Genomic DNA, 17,364 nt, shown 5'->3' on the forward strand with positions numbered 1-17,364 from the left:
CTTGCCTATCCTCTGTGTTTTTATTGATTTTAATTGCAGCATCTTGCATTTTGCACTTCGCCTCACCTGAGCTGAATAGGTGGGATTATTATTGTACATTTGTGCTTTGGACCCCCCAGCGCTCGTTGCGCTTCAAGTCTCCCTCTCACCCCCTCCCCTCTTGCACCGGACCTGCTCTCGGCTGAGTATCGACGCCGAGGGCAGAGCACCGGTTTTTGGCCGCCATCTTGGGTAGGGTTGGGCTTACTGACGCGATTTCAGCGTCATAAAAGGGACGAGAGGGCGAGTGCAGGTAATTCTGACTCTGCACGCTTTTCCCCCTCCTGAGGCGGAAGCCGGGAGGTCTCTTGCCTATCCTCTGTGTTTTTATTGATTTTAATTGCAGCATCTTGCATTTTGCACTTCGCCTCACCTGAGCTGAATAGGTGGGATTATTATTGTACATTTGTGCTTTGGACCCCCCAGCGCTCGTTGCGCTTCAAGTCTCCCTCTCACCCCCTCCCCTCTTGCACCGGACCTGCTCTCGGCTGAGTATCGACGCCGAGGGCAGAGCACCGGTTTTTGGCCGCCATCTTGGGTAGGGATGGGCTTACTGACGCGATTTCAGCGTCATAAAAGGGACGAGAGGGCGAGTGCAGGTAATTCTGACTCTGCACGCTTTTCCCCCTCCTGAGGCGGAAGCCGGGAGGTCTCTTGCCTATCCTCTGTGTTTTTATTGATTTTAATTGCAGCATCTTGCATTTTGCACTTCGCCTCACCTGAGCTGAATAGGTGGGATTATTATTGTACATTTGTGCTTTGGACCCCCCAGCGCTCGTTGCGCTTCAAGTCTCCCTCTCACCCCCTCCCCTCTTGCACCGGACCTGCTCTCGGCTGAGTATCGACGCCGAGGGCAGAGCACCGGTTTTTGGCCGCCATCTTGGGTAGGGTTGGGCTTACTGACGCGATTTCAGCGTCATAAAAGGGACGAGAGGGCGAGTGCAGGTAATTCTGACTCTGCACGCTTTTCCCCCTCCTGAGGCGGAAGCCGGGAGGTCTCTTGCCTATCCTCTGTGTTTTTATTGATTTTAATTGCAGCATCTTGCATTTTGCACTTCGCCTCACCTGAGCTGAATAGGTGGGATTATTATTGTACATTTGTGCTTTGGACCCCCCAGCGCTCGTTGCGCTTCAAGTCTCCCTCTCACCCCCTCCCCTCTTGCACCGGACCTGCTCTCGGCTGAGTATCGACGCCGAGGGCAGAGCACCGGTTTTTGGCCGCCATCTTGGGTAGGGTTGGGCTTACTGACGCGATTTCAGCGTCATAAAAACGGGCAGGGATGACTCCGCGCAGCGGACGCGATCAGCGGTCGCGCCGGATCTGCGCCGGAGTCGTGCCAGAGTCCTGCCCGTCTGCGCCCGTCCGCGACACGGCAGCGGTCGGCACGGCGGCAGGCTCTGTACTTAGGCGTATGTACTCTGCTGAGGATCTACTCTCATTTAACCCTAACACCGCCACTTGTCGGTATGTGTTCCCCGGCCGCTTTAAAGGTAAATGCTGCTGCCCAGGTTGCGGTTGGTATCCTAACATTTACCGGGCTTCTGAGGGTTCCCGGCCATCCCTGTCTAAACAGTTTAAGTGCTTACTACTTAACACCCGTTCATTGCATAGGCACGCTTTGGACATCTTTGAGCTACTTACCTCTGAGAAACCACTCTGTCTCATGCTCACAGAAACATGGCTCTGCGATTCGTCTAATCCTGACATCGCGGTAGCCTTCCCGCCAGAATATATTGTTTACAGACAGGATAGGACAGTGGGAAAAGGTGGTGGTGTTGCACTTGCAGTCCTAAAATCTTTTGCCTGCTCAATAATTCCATCTCTGTCTATTCCTGGCTGCGAATCCCTCGCCTTCTCCATTGCACTCTCCCCGCATCAATCTTTTACCGGGCTTCTTGTTTATAGACCTCCGGGTCTGCGGGGTTCCTTCTTTGAGGACCTTCAATCGGTTATCACTTCTCTCTGCTTGAAGGTGGAAAACTGCATAATGTTAGGGGATTTTAACATCCATATGGACGTCGAGTCTGATAGTGAAGCGACTAAAATCATGGACATTACTGCTCCTCTTGGTCTAATTCCTCACATCTCAAGTGCAACGCATAACAAGGGTCACACGCTTGATCAAGTGTTTTCCACCTTTCCCCTTGTTATGTCCCAGCCCACCCCTGTTCTCTGGTCTGACCACACATTGATCAGTTTTTTGATCCAGGGCAGAAGTAAAACTACTTATACTAACTCAGACCACCACAGACATCCCAGAAGACCCCTACATAAAATTACTCCTGATAATCTGGCTCAAACGCTTCAGGATTATCCCTGTATCCAATCCGGCCATCTGGAGAGGGACCTTGAAACCTTCCAGGAATGGTTAACGGATAGGCTTGATGATCTCGCGCCTCTCTCCACCCCTTCTTCATCCGTCAAGCGTAGTTCGGCCCCTTGGTTTTCTAAATCACTTGCTCTAGCGCGCCGTAATTGTAAGGTAGCCGAAAGACTCTGGCGGAAGCATTATGATCTAGAAACTAAGTTTGCTTATAAACTAGCTATTAAATCCTACCACTCTGACATTCTTGAGGCCAAAAAAAACTATTTTTCAGATAGAATCGAGTCTGCGGCAAACTCCAGTAAAGAAATTTTTTCCATTGTCAAAGAATTTACCTCTCCAAAATCGAGCATAGTCCAGCACAAGTTCTCTGAACCCTGGGTTAGGGAGATGGCCATTTTCTTTAACACTAAAATCAAATTGATTCAAGAATCCTTTCCACCTGCTGTTCCAACTGCTTTAATGTATGAATCTAATTTGATGTCCTCATCTCCTGACCCCTGCCCCACTCTATCGGAGTTTCCTCCCTTACTGGAATCTAATTCTCTGGATCTTTTACTCAAAATCAAATCTGGCTCCCCGCTTGACCCTTGTCCGGCGAGCTTTCTAGCTAGGAATGCCTTGACCCTGAATCCCATAATCTCCCCCATTCTCAACCTTTCTCTGTCCAGCGGCACTGTTCCACCAGCCTGGAAGAAGGCTATGGTTGTTCCCCTTTTAAAAAAACCAGGCCTCGATCCAGAGATACATGCCAACTATAGGCCCATATCTCTCCTACCCACCCTGGCTAAGATCGTCGAGAAGCACGTTCACCTTGTGCTGTCTTCCTTCCTTGAAGACCATGGGTTACTCCACTCCACCCAATCTGGCTTCCGCTCCAATCTGAGTACTGAGACCGCTCTTTTGGAAGTTAGCGAAGCCATCAAGGAAGTCCTCGACGCAGGCGGAAGAGCAATGCTGGTGATGTTGGACTTGTCGGCGGCCTTCGACACCGTCCCGCATGAGGCCCTCTTGAGAAGACTTCACGAGATCGGTCTCAGAGGGACGGTGTTGAGCTGGCTGAGATCTTTCCTAGCGGGTCGCCGTCAAGTGGTCTGGGCCCCCCCGTACTCTGCTGAAGTTCCGCCCATGGATGTCAGAGTCCCGCAAGGGTCGGTGTTGAGCCCGACCCTTTTTAACATCTTCATGACTCCATTGGCGGCGCTGGCGGAGTCAATGGGTGCCCAGATCATATCATACGCTGACGACACCCAGCTACTCTTCACCTGCAAGAAGGGCACGGAGTTTGACGGGGAGAGCATCCGTGGTTGCCTTGGGGCTGTCTTCAACTGGTTTCAGCGAAGCAGCCTCAAATGCAACCCTGATAAATCTGAGGTGCTCTTCTTCGGATGTCCGGCAGAGCCGCCCTGGCAGGAATGGTGGCCAGTGAGCATGTCCCCCCCTTCCTCCTCTTCTTCGGTTGCAAAAAACCTGGGGGTTAAAATTGATAACACCCTTGCTTTGAAAACGCAGATCACAGGCCTCACAGGTACCTGTTTTGGTCTGCTAAAAATGATTCGTAAATTCCTTCCTATGCTCCCCGCTGCCCATAGGAAGTTGACAGTACAAGCTCTGATTTGTTCCAGGCTTGACTATTCTAACATCCTCTACCTGGGCTTGCCGGATTATCTTTTGCACAAACTCCAGGTTGTGCAAAACTCTGCGGCTAGAGCCATCTTCGGCCTACCCCGGCAAGCCAGAGCCTCTGAGTTGCTAGTCTCCCTGCACTGGCTTCCGATTAAAAAACGAATCGTATTCAAAGCTCTTACACTGGCCCACAAGGCACTCCATCTGGTAGGGGCTTCTTACATTAGGAAACGGCTTTCCTTTTACAAGCCCACCAGATCTCTCCGGTCGGAAAATCTTGGCTTGGCAATGGTGCCTCCCATTAAGAAAGCCAGAATTGGTGGACGTTCCTTTAAACATCTTGCCCCCAGACTATGGAACTCTCTTCCCGTTGGTCTCCGCCACATCTCCAATTTGTTTGCCTTCAGAAAGGCCCTGAAAACGTGGCTTTTTAATCAATAATACTGTTATGTCTGTTATCCTTCTTCTTTTTCAGTAATGGGTCAGAAAGCGCCGGGACACTCCTTGGAGTAGCCGTGCGCTATATAAGTCACCCATTAACATAACATAACATAAGATGCTACTGGTAGATAGTCAAGCATGTTTGTGTAAATACCAATGAAATTCAGAATGTACTCATAGCTTCCAACATGGGATAACTGGAAGGCCCACAATCACCTAGCCTCCGTAAACTGGGCAGGTTCCCTCCTGAGATCATTGAATTTGTCCAGTTTTATATTCTGGACGAATGCTTTTCAATTTTATGAAGACAAGCATTCGCAATGCAATAGGTCTCGCATTCGGAAAGTTTGAGCTATTGGTATTGTAAATGACCAAATTTCTATTTATGTGTTGGTTTTGAAAATTGCGAAATTAATAGCTTTTTTATTTACAATGCCAATAGTTTTAACTTTTAAAAACGTGACACCTATAGCATTTGTAATGCAATATGTGTTGTATTTACATGACTTAGATGTATTAGCATTACAAATAACAATGGCTTTTATTTTTTTTAATAATAAAAATTTAAATAAAAGCTATTGTAATTTATAATGGAAATAGCTTAAAGTTTTGTAAATAACTTTTGGGAAGATTATGTTTAGTGTATTTTATTGTGATGAAAATCCAAGAACAGTAGTGAAATTTTAACATCTTTTTGTGACATTTGTAATAAAGCTTGAAACATTGAGAGAACATTTTAGAACCAGTTGTTGTTGAATGGTTGCACAGAGTGATGCTGTGGCGTTCAGTGGTGCTGTGGCGTTCAGTGGTACTGAGTGATGCTGTGGCATTCAGTGGTGCTGTAGCGTTGAGTGGTGCTGTGCTGTTGAGGGGTGCTGTGGCATTCAGTGGTGCTGAGTGATTCTGTGGCGCTGAGTGATGCTGCGGCGTTACATGCTGTTGAATTTCTGGAACTATTTATCAATTAACAAACATTACCAAAAATCCAGCCTGAAGAGGATCTTTGGAAAGAGTTGTTTAGATGTGCAGTGTTAAAAAAAAGCATTTCAGATCTGGAGAGCATTTCTCGCCCATCATGTGTCTGCTGTCTGCTTGCAGCATGTTTCTAAAAAAGAATCAGCAGAGTCCGAAAGATATTCATGGGCAATGTCAAAAGTCACAGCAAGTGGAAGCAAGCCTGTATTTCAAGAGCTGTTAGATACTGTATTCTTGGCAACACTAAGTCTGAGCAGACCGTATTCATGTTCCTGGACAGCCCCTGTCAGAGCAGCTTTAAAATATGGCGCATTCTGTTTCATGCGCGAGCGCCAGGCGGCTCAGTGATAGACACAGTGCAGGTTCAACATATGGAAATAGCACCTGACAGTAAACCTCTTGACATCTAATGGCATCCATTGGCAAAAGCTAACAGGCGCTTGGGTAATGTGATCATGATATAGCGACCTAAAACTCAGACAAGTTGTGGAAATTGAAAAAGAGAACTAAGCACTGTAGGCAGTAAATGCAACAGTGTAACTGACATCAAATTTGAACCCCCTGCTGTGAACCAGGCCAATTAGACTGTTCACGAGAGAGAGAAATGAGAGAGAGCTCAACTCTAACAGAAAAAAAAAATCCCACTCCGTGGCGACTGAGAGCCCAGGGCTATTAACACCTCTCAGTTTACGATTAGAGGCCAAATGGGCGCGGGAGGGGTTGAGATGTGCCATAGAACCAGGTGGATTTTAAAGTGGGAGCTGTGCTGCAGCATCAAGTTTCATTAACTTTATGCTTCAGCACGGCTTCCGCTTCCGTATTATCAGTACAGATGCCGCCCTTGTTTGTAATACGAAAAGATGCGCCTTCATTGTAAGTGGCCTGACAATGCGTTTCCATATGCTACACCCGCCACATCAGAAAAGATAAACCCTGCATTAACATCTAATACATCTTTGTTCATGTCCACGATGCCAAAGTTTACATGGCAAAAATAAAATACCTCAAGACATCGATCAATGCTTTTGTAGTGCTTGAATTTATCAGCTAGTAGCAGAGCACACATTTGTGTTTCTTCTGCGAACTGTTGTGCAGAATTTAGTGCCCAAGGTCGAGGTAAGTGCAATACAGAAAGAGTAAATGGGTCAGTGTGTGAAAGTGTGGAAAGGAGAGGCAGAGAAGAGTGTGAAAAGAAGAGACAGAAGAGTGTGGACAGAGGGGGGAAAGAGTGTGGAAAGAAGAGGCAAGCAGGGGGAGACGAAAAGGGAGGTAGAGGAGGAATCAATTTGAGGGGAATGGCAACGGAGAGAAGCACGGAGAGGGAGCTTAACACTGAAACAAGGGTGAAAAGCATGGAGAGGGAGCCCTAAAGTGCTGTAGGGTAGAAAAGCACAGAGAGGGAGACAGGGTGCAGCAAGGGAGAGAGGAACGGAGAAGGAGCCCGAGAGTGCAATAGCGGAGAGAAGCACGGAGCGGGAGCCCAAGAGTGCAGCAGGGGAGAGAAGCACGGAGAGGGAGACAGACAAGAAAGGGAAGTGAAGCACAGAGAGGGAGCCCGAGAGTGCTGTTAGGAAAAGAGGCGCGGAGAGGAAGCCCAAGAGTGCTGTTAGGGAGAGAGGTACGGAGTGGGAGCCCGAGAGTGCTGTTGGGGAGAGAGGTACGGAGTGGGAGCCCGAGAGTGCTGTTAGGGAGAGAGGGAGCCCAAGAGTGCTGTTGGGGAGAGAGGCACGGAGACGGAGCACGAGAGTGCAGCAGGGGAGAGAAGCACGGAGCATTCCAGACGTGACACTGTGCACTACAGAGATGTTTGGCTCTTTATACCTTTGTGTATATGCCAACTTTTTAGTTTAAGATAAGCGGGGAGACAGTCCGTCATTTATATCTTTAACCAAGTTAGTGAGCAACCCGGTCGCTGTCCAATCCACGGTTGCGGGCGCTGAATCACGGGACCACATGAGGCTCACCTTCAGTAGCAGCTCTGGCGACCATCGGGCAAGTTGGTTTTGTGTGCGTGCGTGTCGCTGCCTGCGTGTGTGTGTTTGTGTTTTTGCGCACTTCAGGGAATGTGAGGCAGGAGATGTGCACGGCGCCGGCCTGGACGTGCGCGTCCACAGACACCAATCGCCGCGCGTGCCCTACCCCTGTCTCAGATTCCCAGGAGGCGGACAACATTAGATACTTCGCATTGCTTTCTCCAGCTCGACCTAAAAACTAGAGGGCACATGCAAAAAAGTGAAATGCTTGTTCTGTTGGGAAACTAAAAGGTATCATCCTATTTTGTTGCTTTCTTATGAAACTAGTTATTGGCTAACAACCAGTCTTTACAGGTACATCCTTGTCGAGGCACTAAATACAACCATGTCAACACTTTCTAGCTTCTGAAAGGTTGATAAAGGAGTTCATTAATATACTATGTAATGTGTCTAAGTTGATGGGACATAATTTTCAGATGCTAGACTAGTGAGTAAATGCGAGGAAAAAAACTCTAGAACAAAAATGAAAAATTTAAGAACAAGATGATGTTGCTCACCCTGACCTATTCGTTAAGTGGTGCCCATAGTCAGCATCAGAAGATAAGTGGGGTGATGAGATGCACACCAGAAGCATCACGTTTTTCTATATAATCCTTGTTTAGTCTTTGTTATTCGTTCAACACTTTTTAAGCGTGCACACTTGTTCCGCGCTTCGTCTCATGCACTGCAATTACAAATCACGGGGGGGGGGGGGGACCAACGTTGGTTCCACCACGTAGCACAGCCGTCGAAGCTATGAATCCAATGAATCAAACCGTTTTTATTATTCTACATTTTAATCAATATTTTCCATCCATTCTTCCATTTTCATTTAACCCCTTCCATGCTGGTGACGAACCCCAGCCGTCATGCACTACGGTGCTTGTGTGCTGATGACGGCTGGGGTTCGTCATGGCCCGCCCCTGTTTGTTTGTTTACCGCACGGGGGCGGAAACGGGCCAGCAGGGAAGGGGTTAATATTATTCGATTTGTTTTATTCATATTCACTGTTCGTTGTTACTTTCCAAAAACTTCAAAAGCACAGGTTGCATTCCACATTTCATGATTTATTTAAAAACAACCCAATGCATTTCGGGAAAATTTTCACTTCGTCAGGGGCATCTAAAAGAATGACATTAGCATAAATATTTAGTCCGTCTGCTTTGACAAAATAATGCTCTTAACATGACAGAAAATGAAATTTTCACGTGAGACTAAATGCAACTTTTATGCATGACATTAATAATACTCGATTATGATTTTGAACGTTACAATGCAATCATACACAAACACTGAACAGAGGTACCCTAAGAGCTAACAAATCAACTCCCATTTCTCACGTAAAACCAACTCACTTTTCAACCCTTTAGAAAAAGATAGTACACCACCAGTATTTTCCCAGCTTAAAGGTGATTGAAAACATATTTTCATCAGCGTTCAAACTGCCCCATCTGCAGTTATGCTTACCATGACAACCGGTCTCTTTACTGTACTCCTCATTTCTTTATTCGGAGCGTTACCTCTCATAATCATTCATCGCGCCGAGACCTGCATGCCATGTATAAACCTAAACTGATTCTGTCGGAGCGATCCAGATTTTTGTACTTTCCCGCTCCCTTCAACCACCCCCAGGTGAAGCTGACTACCTATATCAGAGTTAAAAATAAAACTAAACAACAGACTCGAAGCTCTATACCCTTCTCCCTTCCAACTACACATCCCACAACGCACTATGCTTCGTAACTTCACACGGTGACGTTTTCATTGTTTATCTATTCCTATGTGGCACAAAAACAGTGTTACTGTTAATAAGACTCAATAACGCCTTTTACAGACTTCTCCTATAATTTCATGCTGAATTATAACAAGCCATCATAACGGTCACAGTAGTTCAAATGAATCATTTTCCTAATTTTAACAAGCAGCTTAAATTCATTCTAATCGACTTGACTGTGGCCCTACTCCTGTGCAGATCGTCCAGTGTTATATAAAAGTCATTGTTTTCCTATTCACTATATTCATTACATCCTTTTAATCTCTGGTGCAATCTCATCAAGTGGAGACGAAAAATTCATAGAAGAAAAGCGGGGTGATGAGATGCACACCAGAATCATCACGTTTTTCTATATAATCCTTGTTTAGTCTTTGTTATTCATTCAACACTTTCTAAGCGTGCACACTTCCGCGCTTCGTCTCATGCGCTGCAATTACAAATCACGCGGGGGAGGGGGGGGACCAACGTTGGTTCCACCAAGTAGCACAGCCGTCAAGGCTATAAATCCAATGAATCAAACCGTTTTATTAATCTTTATTTTAATCAATATTTTTCAATCCATTCTAACATTTTCATCTTTCTATTAGATGAAAATGGAAGAATGGATTGAAAAATATTGATTAAAATGAAGATTAATAAAACGGTTTGATTCATTGGATTCATATGTTTCATGCTTTGGACACCAGTGAAGCTGGGTTTCTGGTACTTTCAGAGTAAGAGATATCATCATCACGAACAGGTCCTGTTCCTCCCTTAGGCTTAGTCAGGGCAAACAGGACTTTGTAAGGCAGTCTGCCAGTGCACTCAATAAGTGGGTAAGTTGTGCTGAGATACTGCAGCTACTCGCCTTTTCATTTCAGCGACATTATGAACGAGCCATGTTTATAAAGTGTTATTGCTTTGTCCTTGATTTCAGGAGAGAAGTTACAGAGGTATTCTCCGACTTGCTTCTGAATTGTCAAGTCTGTGTCAATATGTTAAGCATTGTGTCTACCTATCTCTTTCTGTGTACTGCTTGTAATTCTAGGCAAATCATCTGAATGTATGAGAGATATAATGGTGGTAAAGAAGTACGTTAAGAATACTACATCGTACACCTGTGCTTTTGTAATCCGAAGGTGGCCAGTGACTGTGAAATCCTAGTACATTAACTGTAGCTTAAAAGTTCGAAAGGAGGTGGAGATGCCATTATTTTACTTGTCGTAATCCTGGTTCAAATATAAATGAAACAAAGTGGAAATCTGCAGTTATAGTAATGCTCCCTAATGATATCATGTTATCAGGGACACCATGTTCTATTCCAGTTTCCTTTCACAAATCATTGTTTTCGGGCTATTATGAAATGGACCAAATCTACTACTTTCAAAATGCATTAAGTTGTTGAAGGGAAAGTCCAGTACTGGAAAATGGTAAGCCAGATTTATAGATTTAACTAGTTACCTTGAATTGCATGAAAATACTTTTTTCTTCGATTATATCAACCATGGAAAGGGATCATTTTGCTATTTAGGTCTCATGTTGCAGAATTCTGTACGGTTAACCATACAAGAAACTGTTTCTATTGGTAATTTCATAAAATTCCAGCCTCTTCTCCAGTGTAGCTAGGCTCAGAAATCCAACTTTTTAAAAATACTTTGAACACTGATAAATGGTCTAGTTCATTAATTGCATTTGAGTTTGTTGGCTTGAACAAATAAGTAGCACATGTTCCCAGTTGATAAGCATTTATTGGGAGGAATGCAGATTCAAGAAGAGGTGGACCTGTTTTGTATTGTATGTGTGTTAAGTTGTCTATTTATTCCCTATCCTAGGTGCGCCAGCAGGCATTACTGTTCATCAAACGCATGTATGAGAAGGAGCAACTGCGAGATTATGTGGAAAAATTTGCACTGAATTACCTTCAGCTGCTTGTCCACCCCATACCACCTTCAGTGTTATTTGGAGCAGACAAGGATACAGGTGACTGGTAGATTGACTATATAAACCCTGCAATAATCTAGGTTTATTCTGCACACAGCTGTCTCCTAGTATGAGTGTACACATATTTTGCCCTACTGATAACACAGTTGTTCCAGCACTTCTACTGTTGTGGCTTCCTGTTTCTGATGAAAGTGTGATGGTAGAGAAAGGTCTGAATGCCCCTTGTTAACGTGACCAGATACACTAACAGTAAAAATAGCTTAAAGTAAATTTGGGTTTCAGCCCTGCAAGTCAGGCAGTTCTTGGATATTAATGAGCAGTTGCCGGTCTGTGAAAAAATGCTTTGAACCTGTTCTCTTCTTCAAAAGTTGCTTTACCTATTTTTTCTTTCATCATCGTTCTAGTCTGTGGAGTAGGCACTGTGGATAAAAAATGTTTTACATTTTGGTAATGCACAACAGGTTTCAGGGATCCACCTTCTAGGTGTAAAATACATCAACAAGTAAAGACACAACAGGGAGGGATGACCAACAAAATGGTAACAAACTGTACTCTAAGAGATTCAGAAGTGTGGAAAGTATTAAAAGGCTTGCAATAAAAAAGGGAAGCAGGATGGCAGAGCATGATTCTATTTCGGCAACAGCGTCAGCTCAAGGGGTAACAGTGCAAAGAGGTCCAGGGGACAAAGATGGGAAAAGTACTGAAAGAAGAAGAGGGGCGTAGAAGGCAGGTTGAAGTTAGAGAGACTAAAGGTAGATGTATGGAAGAAACATCGGGGTATAGAGAAGAGGAGCTCAAGCAGTGTCTTATTGAGACATCTAGTTGCAGATTTCTTACTTTAGAATTTTCCCCAGGCGGCAGTCTGGATCCAGAATTTTTTTCCCCACAGTACGTCCATGTGCTGACAGAGGGTGTCGAGCGACTCCGCAACGACATCGGCCCCGCATGTAACGTCAGAGGAGTCCATATAACCCATCAGAACACAATGAGGGAGGTACCCTAAAGACCAGTGAGGGACCGGGTAAACAAATATGCAAAAAACACAAGGAGTCCCTAGATGGTGGGGGTATACCCTACGGCGTAGAATAACCCAACCAAGAGGCTTAAGGGGTATCTACGCTGTCAAGGACGAGATTGTATTTCACTTAACATACACAAAATTTTGAAATACAAGCTAACAGTCAGTGTAGGAACCCTGTCTACAAATCACCACATTAGTTAGGAGACTATAATCTTTACCAGTATAAAAAACAGTTTATTAAAAACAATACAATTTCAGTTTGCATTCATGAGACAATTATACATTCAAATACACATTTTTAAAAAAAACAAAAGTCGACGCGGCGTTTCGGTGTCTTGTGTTGATGGTAACACCTTCTTCAGGACGGGGTTTTTTAGTTAAAAAAATCTCTCAGAGATTTTGAGGGAATGATTCCATGGGGAAGCTGTATTAGGACCAGGTGACAGGGAGGCCGATACGCACGAAAAAGCGCTATTCTGAAAACCAGGAATGAATAGGAAGCGAACTGGTAGAAGGGAATGAAACAGATTTGAAGGCCTCTACCTACATAAGACAAGTTGGAACTTTACCAACATTATACAACTAAAGTTACATGTTGTATAGCTGAAATGATATACGGTGGTCACCCCTGATACAGCACTGATCATATATATGAATTCTTATATCCAGGTGGAACAATTTTAACTAAATAACATCGAATGAAGATAAGTCCATGAGAGTCAGATTAATGATTGAAAAAAACTGCATCCTCATGAGACTTCATATGCCCTAAATCCCTCAAAATCTGAGAGATTTTTTAACTAAAAAACCCCGTCCTGAAGAAGGTGTTACCATCAACACAAGACACCGAAACGCCGCGTCGACTTTTGTTTTTTTTTAAAATGTGTATTTGAATGTATAATTGTCTCATTAATGCAAACTGAAATTGTATTGTTTTTAATAAACTGTTTTTTATACTGGTAAAGATTATAGTCTCCTAACTAATGTGGTGATTTGTAGACAGGGTTCCTACACTGACTGTTAGCTTGTATTTGAAAATGTTGTGTATGTTAAGTGAAATACAATCTCGTCCTTGAAAGCGTAGATACCCCTTAAGCCTCTTGGTTGGGTTATTCTACGCCATAGGGTATACCCCCACCATCTAGGAACTCCTTGTGTTTTTTGCATATAACCCATCAGCGCACTGCCAACGCGATGTCTTCTGGATTTAAACCCTGGCGCTCTTGTGCGAGACAGATATCGATAACAGATCCACTTACTGTCTGCTTGTGGTGTCTGGGTGAGCAGCACAACTACGCCAACTGCGGCTCCTGGCAGCATCTTCCGGCCGAAGGCGTTGAAGAAACGCAGTATGAAACTCCTTGCGGCACGGAATTCTAATGAATCGCGGCATCCTTCCTCTTCTCCGAAGCAACCTTTTGATGAGTTGCTGCGTCATTCCTCCTCCCCCAATGCCAGGAGACAAGTTGAGGAGTCGCTCAGAAGAGGAACCATCGCCTTCCCACAAGTCGCCTTCCCTTCGGTTACGGAGACCTCTCAAGCGACTCCACGTCTGAGTACCCTGGAGCCGGGGCAAATAGAGCAGTGAAATAATGTTTTCTTTCACTTCAGCGGGTCTAAGACCCACCAACTCACTCTGGTGTGGTTTCCAACTCCAAAGAGATAGGGAGTACCCCAGTTAGTTTTTTTGCCATTGGCTTCTACCTGGCCACAGCAGGCCCCCTGAATCAGTTTGCGAATTTGACAGTGTCGATACACCACCCTTTGGGGTTCCACACCTTTGCCATTGGTGCCACTCCAGCCTGCGACCTCAGCAGTGCCGCTCAATGCAGACCCTTTTGCCATTTCCAACATCGAGTCGACGCCGCAACGTCGTCGAAGTCTCTGCTCATTGTAGATCTGTCTACTTCGGAACGTACCCAATCTCTACCGGGATTCCCTGCGGAAAATCCTCTTTTTGCAGGTGGGGAGGAAGATGTGGGGTAAAGTTCTTTGTGCTCTTGCCCCACCACCCTTGGAAGAAAACTGGCCGACTGATCTGGGGGTGCTAGCGGTCTGCAGGCGTTCCCAGCCTCAGACCTGCTCTCTAGGCAGTGCAACGGTGGATAGTTCCTCTCTGTCTGATGTTCTGATAAGGGCAGCTTCAATCTTGCATTGCCAATTTTCTTTGGTGCAATTAACCACAGATCCCTTGATGCATGTTCCCCTTCAAGGTGAGACAGGAGTAGTCATTTTACTCCCCTACAATGAACCCTCTTCAACATACTGTTGGGGACTTGTGCACAACCTGTCAAGGGGCAGCCTGTTGACCGGGCAGTGGGCCGCAGGCATCGCTCTGCCCCAGGAGATCCCCTGTGCCTCTTACACCATCCTGCTACTGGAGGATTGGTGATGCAGGCTGATACTGCGTCGGCGGACCCTTCAGCCTCCCTCTTGCTCCCTCTAGCAAGGACTCCAGATGGTTGGTTAATTGTGGTCGGTAACTCTTCTCTTCTGCTAGTGCAGCCTTGTGACCATTAAATACTTCCTACATTTTAAGCAGCATGTCTAGCGCTCTATAGGACTCTATCACACAGTGCTTACCCTTGGTGCCGGAGGAAGCTAGACATGAGTTTCTCCAAGAACTACAGGATGGCTGGGAAGCTGCCAAATTAGTTCTTTAGTGTAGTAAGGACACCACCGATTCTGTTGGTAGAGGTACGCCTCAGGCTGTGGCACTGCGCAGGCATGCGGGGCTGCAGCAGTCTGGGTTTTCGGAACCTGTCAAAAATACTATTTTTATTGTATTCATCTCTTTGAAGAGGAGGCTGATTCAGCCCTGCATCGACTCAAACTGACCTGTCAAATTGGCCTCATAGGTTCGTAGTTATATTTTATATATTAATTATATTTATATTTGTCCTCATAGCGGTATGCTACACGTGAGTTCAGACTGCTTTTCTTAGGTACCACCAGCACCATTTTGAGGTAACAGAATAATTCTATTTGTTACCGTGCGCTCCTTTTAGGAAGTTTATCTCTATCCCATTTGCGACTTTCAAGTTGGTGGTGCACGATTAGTGCCGTATTTTCTTTCTCTGCTAGGTGCAGAATTGCCTCCCAAGTTGTCTGCACCTCGTTCAGCTGCTTTATTCAGAAGGGTTTTTTCTTATATTGAGTTGTATTATATCCAATGTGGGATATCTCAGGTATGCTTTTGTCCAGCGTTTTTGTTATATCCATATACTATGTATGTGTGTCTATTCCCTGCATCCCTCCATGGAAACATGGGTTATTCGCCTTACGTATGCATGGTGCATGATGTATACTCTGCTTCTTCAGATGTACCTTACATTTAGATATGGACAGAATTCAGAACAATTTTCACCCCGAGTGGGCTGGGTATGCTCAGACGTGAGTCCCAGGCTCTCCACATCACTGGAGTCAAGCTATCCAGGCTGAAGAAGGCTGATAGCCAGAAACCGGTCCTTGGATGCTTGATTCCGGTCTAGGAAAGGCATGGCTTGGTAGTTCGGGCTGGACTGTTCCCATGAGGCACAGGGTCAAGGCTGATTTGCATATAGCCATTGTCTGACCTAGGGTGGTGTGCAGTGCAAAAAAACGATGGATTTAGGCCCAGATCTTTGTACTGGGGTGAATGTAAGACATTGTTCTGCATTCTGCCCATCAACTGTGTTTTTTGCAATCGTATAGCGCAAGGGTAGAGCGGCTGCGCGGCACACTTCTTCAGTGTTCATCATCATCATCAAAATTCTTTATTCAGTAACTGTACAAGTTAACCATAAAAGCTCACAACGCCAATCAGTACAATGAAAAAACACCTTAAAATTGTAAAAGCACACAGTAATTAAGATCAGATCAGAATTGATTTGCGATATTTAAAAAAAATATATTGTTAAAGCTGTAATGGAGGCAATAGTAAATTCATCATCTAACAGTTGCAGAGTCATAAATGCTGAGTGACATTGTCTCAAACTGCACCTTTTTAAAACAGGGATAATCCATCTTCTTATAGGAATTGAGTAAAATTTACAAAAAAACAATATATATGTATTGTGGATTATTCAGCAACATTGTCGCACGACATTTACTTAAAACTCTCGACCAATCATTTTGTACGGGATAACTTAAAGATCTATGTAAAATATTCTATCTAAAACGTGTTAAAAACCTCTCATAGTTGTCGGTTACTGATACAATATATTGTTGGGTGAGTGGAGTCGCCAAGGCCATATCATGTGCTTGAACCATTGATTTCTTTAATTCTATTGTGTTTCTGATTTCGCCCAATTAACACAAGCAACTTGCTTTAAGGTACTTCCTAGACACATTACACATGGTATATGGATCATTGTAATATTCAGGATGGCCTAGTTTAAACAGAACGAATAAAATTGAAGCGCGTAACTTCAAACTCGAGCACACTGCAAATGCCAGAACGGCGTATATCAACGGTCCAACAATAACTTCAGGTTTTAATCCTTTTATTTACGGATGAATTTAAATAGTTTCTTCAGTCGTGCTTATTACAAAGTAGACCGTGAAAAAGTAACACTGCTTCTACACGCCAGCTGTGTTAATAACCTCTTGCTGTCGCATGCTTGTACTTTAAAACAGATCTTTAGTGATTTTTCTTGTTCCCAATGCATTTCGGGCTTATCATGTAGCCCTTCTTCAGGAGGTCACTACAAATTTAAATAAACATAACCGTTAGGTTTATACATATCTTAACCGTATTGTTAAAACATTACTACATTTCCTGATAGACATTTCCCCCTGTACGCTGGATTTAAGCACTATACTCTTTAACCAAAGTCACGTTAATGTCATTCTCCTTTACAACTATAGACATATTCAAATACAATTGGACAGTTTCATACCTTTGATTGTAGTCTAAACGGCCTTCCGTTTCTAAAATGTCATTACTCTACTTCCCAACATACTTGATATTAATAGGTGCTCCTCAAACTCCGCCCTGCAGTTTTTAACCAATACAATGGTAGGTAGAACACACAAATACTACGAATCCCATAATGCTTTGTTTACAACCCTGATCCATCCACTTTGTTCAAATATGCATTTCAAACGCTATTAATATGATTCTAGCCTTGGTTTAAAGATAATGAAATAGCGTACCCCGCCCACCCTGAAGTGTATTATACATGTCATTCAGAAACTTTTTGGGTACGAGCGCCCATGAGTAGTAAATCTATGATGGAATATAACATGATT

At 44.4% G+C, this 17,364-nt stretch overlaps 1 protein-coding gene across 3 annotated transcripts in view; it reads left to right on the forward strand.

Annotated features, from left to right (window-relative positions):
- The window catches only part of SYMPK (symplekin scaffold protein), a 1,074,905-nt gene that overhangs the window by 680,389 nt on the left and 377,152 nt on the right, over window positions 1–17,364 (forward strand). For all 3 annotated transcript variants that reach the window (XM_086938396.1, XM_086938395.1, XM_086938397.1), the window contains one exon: window positions 11,003–11,150. In XM_086938396.1, the coding sequence (XP_086794522.1) occupies window positions 11,003–11,150 (148 nt within the window). The remainder of the gene's footprint in view (window positions 1–11,002; window positions 11,151–17,364) is intronic.

The sequence above is a fragment of the Lissotriton vulgaris genome, chromosome 9, assembly GCF_964263255.1.
Source record: "Lissotriton vulgaris chromosome 9, aLisVul1.2, whole genome shotgun sequence".
Lineage (NCBI taxonomy): Eukaryota > Metazoa > Chordata > Amphibia > Caudata > Salamandridae > Lissotriton > Lissotriton vulgaris.